At 34.4% G+C, this 9704-nt stretch overlaps 1 protein-coding gene across 9 annotated transcripts in view; it reads right to left on the bottom strand.

Moving 5' to 3' along the window:
- Window positions 1-596: 596 nt before the first annotated feature.
- Window positions 597-9704, bottom strand: part of cpeb3 (cytoplasmic polyadenylation element binding protein 3) — a 40501-nt gene continuing 31393 nt past the window's right edge. For all 9 annotated transcript variants that reach the window (XM_048204472.1, XM_048204473.1, XM_048204474.1 and 6 more), the window contains one exon: window positions 597-5783. In XM_048204472.1, coding sequence (XP_048060429.1) covers window positions 5556-5783 — 228 coding nt within the window. In that variant the 3' untranslated portion in view covers window positions 597-5555. The remainder of the gene's footprint in view (window positions 5784-9704) is intronic.

The following is a 9704-nucleotide window of genomic DNA, read 5'->3' as shown; positions in this document are numbered from 1 at the left end:
GTGAGTAAATTTATCAGGAAAAGTGTATTTAAAAGTGGACTAATCCTTTAAATACCAATTCACAGCTTCTTAAAAACCACTCTGGTGAAGTGTGTCAGGAAAGAAATTAGGCCTGGGTCAAAACTAATAATATTTTAGATAAATTGTCTCCTGCAACTGGTGGTTGGTTTGTATGGTTGCGTTTCAACAGTGAAGATTTACAAGAGAATGAGACTGCAAAAGATGACAGTGTTTCACAGTGTCATACAGTTACATTTAATAAGATTTGCTGTTTAGTACAGAAAAGGGAAAAATCATGAAGGTGGGAAAGCTAGTAAGCATTAGCAGCACTGTTTATCAAAAAAAAAAAAAAATCCTTTAATCACAGTTTTACTGCAGTTAGACAAGCAGAGGTCCAAGTTAACAATCTCCATTCCAGATGTGAAATATGAAATTAAGTTAAACTGCATTAGGAAAAAGTAGGTTAAGCATTTAAAAAAATGACATGGAGCTAAAAGTGTGGTAGAAGAGAAAAACAAGCCAAAATAACCTGATTAGATATTACAGAGATGATTTCTGTGAAACTGTCACTAAACACAGGTTGTCTAATGATTATACAGCACAGCTTATCAAGGGTTTCAATGGTTCCAATATAGGAAAATCTTAAGACAAAGATGCTTTGAATGAAAACGAGTAACACCGTGTCTACATGACGCAACAAAGCGACCGTTGCAAATCCTTTTGTTATTGTCGGTAGTATAGCACTTGAAGTACGTCAGAAATAGAACACACAATTTGTCAATTCGCTCCGCGCCGCATCCGGTGTAGACAGAATCACTGATTATAATGGGTTCACTGCTTTTGTTGTGTGCGGTGTAGACGTGTCTCTTTAAACTAACATAAGATTTACACCAAGTCAAGGGAATTTTCATGTTTAAGGCCGTTTCGATGGCTACATGAAATCTACTCCACTACACTCTGCTCATAAATAAAATGCACTCTGGGAAACATGTCAGTTAAACGCACACATGCTGTGTTCTGACTGTGAATGTGGAGCTACAGAGCTTCAGAAATATCGGAGCTCATTTTAACTGTCTGGACTGGTTTTCACCACAACAACCTCACATTTGCTCCATTCTGCCATTATTTTTATTGCCTATTCATTGTTACATTTCAATCACATACATTACCATCCATGATTGTGTTAATTTTTGTGTGCAATTTTTTTCCCAATCACACTAATGTAAGCAACAAAACTGACAAGCTTTGCATTTAAAAAAAAAAATCTAGACATTTTAGTAACAGTATTACACATTTTTAGCTTAAAAAAAGAAAAAAAAAAGGGAAAAAAATTAATTAGCGCCATAAAATTAATTTATTCAAAGTAAAAATACAAAACAATAAAGACATTGACAAGACATGAAAGTCTCTCCCAGAAATAGCTAACATTAATGGTTGAGGAATTAGTGTGTAAAGAAAACACAAATAAAAAACAATGAAAAATATGTAAATGTGTTTTAAATCTCATCTTTTTTTTTCTTTTTTTTTTGCAAAAAATCTCTAAAAAATAATGAAAAAATTTCTCCGTACAAAGGCTACATTACTACTGGAAGGTACTAGCATGTCGAGTAAATACACAGTAGAAAATGATTTTAGTGAATCACAATGCTTGCAATGAAAATAAATCTGCAATAAAGATATATGCCTCTTTTTTCTGTTCTTTTTTTTTTGTCTTTTTTACAAACAGTACAAACAGTATTGCACATTACAACAAAGAATCGAGGTTCTCAGCCTTTAAAAAAGGGACTAATTCAAGTCTTGGGTGAGTAGAAGGCTTTCCATTAAGTCGAAACGTTTAATATCTTTCCAGCTTCCCAAAATGAACATTGTTTTCTCTCCATCTTGCCAAAAACCATAACAAATTAGTTTTCCCTAAATTATATAGGTTTAACAAATCAGGGCATGTGCGCTTTACAAAACAAAGGGGAACACGTCATTTCACGAAACATAAAAAAATAATGAACAGAAGATTTCACAACTCTGGTCAGCATAGTAAAGGACTGATTGTAAATATATAAAAACGTAAGTAGTATGTTCAGTTGACTTTATAAGCACCTGATGGCCCGTTGACCCTATAGAATATATATATTTCAATAAAATATATATATTTTATAATATTTATAAGATCAGATGTTTGTGGAACACTGTGATGTTGCAGGAACAGCGTCTGTACTTCAGATTCCTACAGTATTCAAATAATACAGCTCTAACTCCTTCAGATGTTTTTGTTTTTAATTTTTTTCCAAAAATAAACTTAAAAGCAAATAAGCATGACAAAAATAAAATTAAGCATCTGTTAAATCATTTTTTTTCTCTAGCAGAATTAAATTAATATATATAGTCTTTATTTGAATAAACTTACTTAGAAAATATCAATCTCTCTCCTATTATATTTCAAAATTGAGGTATTGCAAAAGATTACGTCAGTCAGAAAGCACACATATTTTTCTATTAAAAAAATAAAGGAAAAAAAAAAAACAACAACAACGCTGACTGTTCAACCATCCAGATACAAAGAGTAGTGCATAACAAATATTATCTACTACAGAGAAGGAACAAACATAGAAAAATCTGGGCAGGGAAAGAAATATCACAAAAACACCCAGAATTCACCATCATCGGGATCAGGGTTACCCACAATCCTCTTTTTCTCCATCGGTACAAAAGCAGTGTTCGCATACGTCATTTTTTCAGACCAACGAACCACACGTGCCACCCTAAAGCTGACAGTTTTTTTGACTCTCAGATAAGCAGCTAAGGCGCTTTTCTTCGCGTTCCTCTCCACCCTCTCTACCTTTCTGAATTTAGTTTAAAAATGTCCACCGTCGACGTTAGCAGGTCATGATTCTACTTCAAGCTTCGCAGGATAATAAATGCAGCGGTCACTCAAGGTTATTCCGCCCGCAGTATCTCAAAGTTAGGTTACTGATTTAGAGCCAGTGTTCGCTTATTCTCCCAGAGTCACCGGTCGGACACAGTATTGTGAATCGTTGGCGTGCAACGTAGTGTTATTGGTCGTTTCGAGCCGGACTCTTTGGTTCTGACGGGACGCGTGTCGTGGGCTAACAACTAGTAAAGAGTGTGCGAAAGAAGGGACCGTATGTTTACATACGCTAGTTTCACAGGACGTTCCATGTCAGACATCAATAACAGTTAAAGCGAATCACAGTTCTAGGCGTCGTCTAACTGAACTACATAGTGTATAAAAATTGCACAATTCTATGAACAATCACTGCAAAAAATACTTCACCTGTTAAAGACATTTCGCTAGAAGATTTCCTACATCTAACTGGTTTGAAACACACCACTGCGGTTCTGTATGGGGTCCCTAAAGGAACATGGTGATTTTTAAAACAATAAGATAGGAGGAAAAGTATATTTCAGTGCTTTTGTGTTTTCGCTCGCAAAACTTTAGCGTTCGCTTGCAAAATTTTGTGATGGAAATAAAATGTTGTGGGAGAAAAAAAAAATACACTAGTGTTTTTGCAAGCAAATGTAAAGTTTCTCTGGAGAACATAATATTTTTGTTTTTCGAACAAACAAATATTTTGTGAGAGAACGCAAATGACTCATGAGCAAATGCTAATGTTTCAAGCGAACAAATGTTTTGTAAGCAAACTAAAAAAAAATTTTAACAAGTGGAAATGTTTTGCAAGCGAACAAAGTTTCTCAAGGAACGCTGTTTCAAAAGCGGACACAAATGTTTTGTGAGCGAACAAATGTTTTGTAAGTGAACGAAAAATCTTTCAAAAGTTTTTTTTGAGCAAGTGCAATTTGTGCGTGAACACAAAGTTTCTCGAGGAACGCTGTTTTCACAAGCGGACACAAATGTTTTATGAGCGAACGCTAATGTTTTTCGAGTAAACGCAAATGTTTTCGAGTGAACAAAGTTTCTCAGGGAACGCAAATGTTTTACGAGCAAACACTAACGCTTTGCGAGCGAATGCTAATGTTTTGCAAGCGGACACATTTTTCAGAGCAAATGCAAATGTTTTTCAAGCAAACAAATGTTTTGTAAGCAAACGAAAATGTTTTTGAGCAAACGCAAATGTTTTAGTAAGCAAACACAGTTTCTCGGGGAACGCTAATGTTTCGCAAGCAGACGCAAATTTTTCCGAGCAAACGCGAATGCTTTTCGAGCAAACACAAATGTTTTGTAAGCGAACGAAAATGTTTTTTGAACAAAGGCAATTGTTTTGCGAGCGAACAAAGTTTCTCGGGAAACGCAAATGTTTTGCAAGCGAATGCTAACGCTTGGCGAGCGAATGCTAAGGTTTTGCGAGGCGGATGCTAATGTTTTTCGAGCAAACAAATGTTTTATAAGCGAACGAAAATGTTTTAAATATTTTGCAAGAAAACAAAGTTTCTCGAGGAATGCAAATGTTTTATAAGCAAACACAAATGTTTTGTAAGCGAACTAAAAAAATTTTTTTTTTGAGCAAACGCAAATGTTTTGCAAGCGAACAAAGTTTCTTGTGGGAAAACAACAAATGTTTTGCGATCGAACGCAAACGAATGCAACGCGAATGCAAAGTTAATTGGGGGACATACAATACTTTTGTGAGAGAATTTTTACAAACAAACGCAAAAGCATTGAGACAATTTTTCCTCCCATCTTATATTTTTTCCCATTACCATGTCCCCTGAAGAGCTCCTAAGCACTGTCATCTGGCCGGTCTCATGGGGAAAATGAAAGTGATGCCCGATTTTACAGCATGCATCGCAGATTCATTTACATGCAGTTTCGGTGCAGGCGCAGACCCCTCGGAGCGCTCGTTCACCTGAATAAATTATGACGGTATGGGTTCATACCATGGATTTAGCAGCAAAGCTATTGCAGAATTACATGTAGATAATACTAAAAAACTCATAAAAAAATAAGCCTAAAAAATCTCAGCGAACAGAAAGAGATGCATGCATGAGGTATTACTATTCATTTCAACATGGAAAGCAAATGGTTGTTTACTTTAATAACTTGGGTGTTTTTTAACAGCTCACCCGACATGACTTTCTTAATGAATTAATTTTACCTTTGGTAACTCTTTTTTTTTTTGTCATCATCTAAAGGGGAATTTCCTATCACTCTTTCATCACAATAAGTGCATGCTCCTTTAAAACGTCTGACACCCAAAATGTATTATCTATGTGTATATAGATAAATATAAAATAAAAATATATCCTTTTTGTAAATGTATATATTATATATATAGTCTCACACTGCCTAATGTTACCTATATGGAGCACTAAACCAATCAAACGAAGGAAAATGAGAGAATTAAAGCACAACATCCTGATAAGCGTTAACATCGACTGTTTGTGCCAAAGTGCAACGTTTGAGCGCACAGACTCAAAATTCATATTTTCCTAAATGTTCGGTAAGCAGAGAATATACTTGACAGAGATATCATGATATTTGTTTTCTAAAAACAAAAGATGAGAGGGGAGATCCATGTGTGGTTACTGGTAATGGTGTTGAAGGTGTTTGGTGGGTGGAGAGGGCGATGTGACGGATGTCATCAGCTCCAGCGGAAGGACACGTGCCGAGGTCGGTCTCCACCTTCCTTCACCAGTGGTTTGTGGAACTCACGGCCGGCGCGCGAGTGGATGCTCGCCCAGCAGTACTCGCAGTAATACTGCAGACAGGTGACATTGGCACAGAAAAAAGGGGCGAATTTTCCTCCGCAGCGAGCGCCCTGACATTCATCGCACATCTGATCATCCAGAACGTACGGTTTCACCTCCACCTGCGAACACATTATAGAGAGCTAAATTCAAAGATACATTCTGCTTTGTTTTATGTGTCTGAAATAATGAAGATACACCTGGGTTATTATAGTTAACTAAGACTTAAAGCATAAAAAATTAAGTTATATATAATTTTTTTGTTATATATATATATATATATATATATATATATATATATTTTTTTTTTTGTTAAATAAATGAAACATTAACTGAAAAAAAACTTAAACTTTGCAATGGAAACTCTTAATTTTCATTAACATGATGTACAAACCTGATTCCAAAAAAGTTGGGACACTGTACAAATTGTGAATAAAAACAGAATGCAATGATGTGGAAGTTTCAAATTTCAATGTTTAAACTGGGAAAATGTATCATTTTAAGGGAAAAATTAGTTGATTTTAAATTTCATGGCATCAACACATCTCAAAAAAGTTGGGACAAGGCCATGTTTACCACTTTGTGGCATCCCCTCTTCTTTTTATAACAGTCTGCAAACGTCTGGGGACTGAGGAGACAAGTTGCTCAAGTTTAAGAATGTTGTCCCATTCTTGTCTAATACAGGCTTCTAGTTGCTCAACTGTCTTAGGTCTTCTTTGTTGCATCTTCCTCTTTATGATGCGGCAAATGTTTTCTATGGGTGAAAGATCTGGACTGCAGGCTGGCCATTTCAGTACCCGGATCCTTCTTCTACGCAGCCGTGATGTTGTAATTGATGCAGTATGTGGTCTGGCATTGTCATGTTGGAAAATGCAAGGTCTTCCCTGAAAGAGACGACGTCTGGATGGGAGCATATGTTGTTCTAGAACTTGGATATACCTTTCAGCATTGATGGTGCCTTTCCAGATGTGTAAGCTGCCCATGCCACACGCACTCATGCAACCCCATACCATCAGAGATGCAGGCTTCTGAACTGAGCACTGATAACAACTTGGTTGTCCTTGTTCTCTTTAGTCCAGATGACAGGGCGTCCCAGTTTTCCAAAAAGAACTTCAAATTTTGATTCGTCTGACCACAGAACAGTTTTCCACTTTGCCACAGTCCATTTTAAATGAGCCTTGGCCCAGAGAAAACGCCTGCGCTTCTGGATCATGTTTAGATATGGCTTCTTTTTTGACCTGCTGGCAACAGCGAATGGCACGGTGGATTGTGTTCACCAACAATGTTTTCGGAGTATTCCTGAGCCCATGTTGTGATTTCCATTACAGTAGCATTCCTGTATGTGATGCAGTGCCGTCTAAAGGCCCAAAGATCACGGGCATCCAGTATGGTTTTCCGGCCTTGACCCTTACTCACAGAGATTGTTCCAGATTCTCTGAATCTTTGGATGATATTATGCACTGTAGATGATGATAACTCCAAACTCTTTCCAATTTTTCTCTGAGAAACTCCTTTCTGATATTGCTCCATTATTTTTCACCACAGCATTGGGGGAATTGGTGATCCTCTGCCCATCTTGACTTCTGAGAGACACTGCCACTCTGAGAGGATCTTTTTATACCCAATCATGTTGCCAATTGACCTAATAAGTTGCATATTGGTTCCTTATATGTACATTTAACTTTTCTGGCCTCTTATTGCTACCTGTCCCAACTTTTTTGGAATGTGTAGCTCTCATGAAATCCAAAATGAGCCAATATTTGGCATGACATTTCAAAATGTCTCACTTTCAACATTTGATATGTTATCTATATTCTATTGTGAATAAAATATAAGTTTATGAGATTTGTAAATTATTGCATTCCTTTTTTATTCACAATTTGTACAGTGTCCCAACTTTTTTGGAATCGGATTTGTACAAAAAATAACGTAAACTTAAAACTATATATGAATAAAAACAATATAGACATTTTAACAAAAATGAAGGAAAATGGAAAATATAAAAATAAAAACGCATTCAAACTACTAATAAAAACTGTAATTTTATATCAATGATACTAAAATAACAAGGGGAACCATGTACATATATATATATGAATATTTTAGAAATTAATACTTTTATTCAGCGAGGATGCATTAAATTGCTCAAAAGTGACAGTAAAGACATTTATAATGTTACAAAATTTTTCTATTACAAATAAATGCTATTCTTTTGAACTTTATAACTATTTAACTATATAACTCTTTTTAACTATATCATGGTTTCCACAAAAATTATTAAGCAGCACAACTGTTTTCAATTGGTAATAAGAATGTTTCTTGAGCAGCAAATCAGCATATTAGAATGATTTCTGAATGATTGTATGATTTCTATATGATTTCTGATCATGTGACGCTGAAGACTGGAGTAATGATGCTGAAAATTCAGCTTTGTATCACAGGAATAAATTACATTTTAAAACATATTTAAATAGAAAACAGTTGTTTTAAATTGTAATAATAATTCACAATATTAATGTTTCAGATTAAATAAACACAGCCTTGTTGAGCATACAATACTTCTTTCAAAAAAAATAAAAAATTTTACCAATCCCAGACTATATATATATATATATATATATATATATATATATATATATATATATATATATATATATATATATATATATATATATATATATATATATATACACACACAGTACAGTCCAAAAGTTTGGAACACTAAGATTTTTAATGTTTTTAAAAGAAGTTTCGTCTGCTCACCAAGGCTACATTTATTTAATTAAAAATACAGTAAAAACAGTAATATTGTGAAATATTATTACAATTTAAAATAACTGTTTTCTATTTGAATATATTTCACAAAGTAATTTATTCCTGTGATGGCAAAGCTGAATTTTCAGCATCATTACTCCAGTCTTCAGTGTCACATGATCCTTCAGAAATCATTCTAATATGCTGATCTGCTGCTCAAGAAACATTTAATGTGTACAATTGTACAAAATATTTGTGTACAATATTTTTTTTCAGGATTATTTGATGAATAGAAAGTTCAAAAGAACAGTGTTTATCTGAAATCTAATCTTTTGTAACATTATAAATGTCTTTACTGCCACTTTTGATTGATTTAATGCATCCTTGCTGAATAAAAGTATTCATTTCTTTAATTTCTTTTCAAAAAAATAAAAATACAAATTCTTACTGACCCCAAACTTTTGAACGGTAGTGTATAATGCTACAGAAGCTTTGTATTTCAGATAAATGCTGTTCTTTTGAACTTTCTATTCATCAAAGAATCCTGAAAAAAAAGTACACAACTGTTTTCAACATTGAAAATAATCAAAAATGTTTCTTGAGCAGCAACTCAGCATATTAGAATGATTTCTGAAGGATCATGTGACACTGAAGACTGGAGTAATGATGCTGAAAATTCAGCTTTGCATCACAGGAATAAATTACTTTGTCAAATATATTTAAATAGTACACAGTTATTTTAAATTGTAATAATATTTCACAATATTACTGTTTTTTACTGGATTTTTAATTAAATAAATGTAGCCTTGGTGAGCAGACGAAACTTCTTTTAAAAACATTAAAAATCTTAGTGGTTCCAAACTTTTGGACTGTACTGTATATATATATATATATATATATATATATATATATATATATATTAGTTTGGGATCAGTAAGTAAATTCACATTTATACTAACAACACAAAATGAACTATTATTTGATTATGTGACATACTGAGGGGGTAACTCTGGTGAGTATCCAGTTTTAGTCCAGTGACCATTTACTTCTGAATAACATTCCCAAAACAGTCCAGTAACTCCAGTGTGTACATATGTGTGCAGGAATAGCATGAAGCTATAATTAACAAACGCCACGTCTGAGACTTCAAATGGCTGTCAGGCCTCCAGAAGCCCATGGTCATGTTGATTACACACAGTCTGCTCTGGGGTTTCCACAGTCTGTATTGTTGGCTGTATGGAAACGGCCTACAGGAAAACCGCGGTACAGAAACTGCCACTATTCAATCA

The sequence above is a fragment of the Megalobrama amblycephala genome, linkage group LG10, assembly GCF_018812025.1.
Source record: "Megalobrama amblycephala isolate DHTTF-2021 linkage group LG10, ASM1881202v1, whole genome shotgun sequence".
NCBI lineage: Eukaryota > Metazoa > Chordata > Actinopteri > Cypriniformes > Xenocyprididae > Megalobrama > Megalobrama amblycephala.
This window is presented reverse-complemented; position numbering and strand designations above follow the sequence as displayed.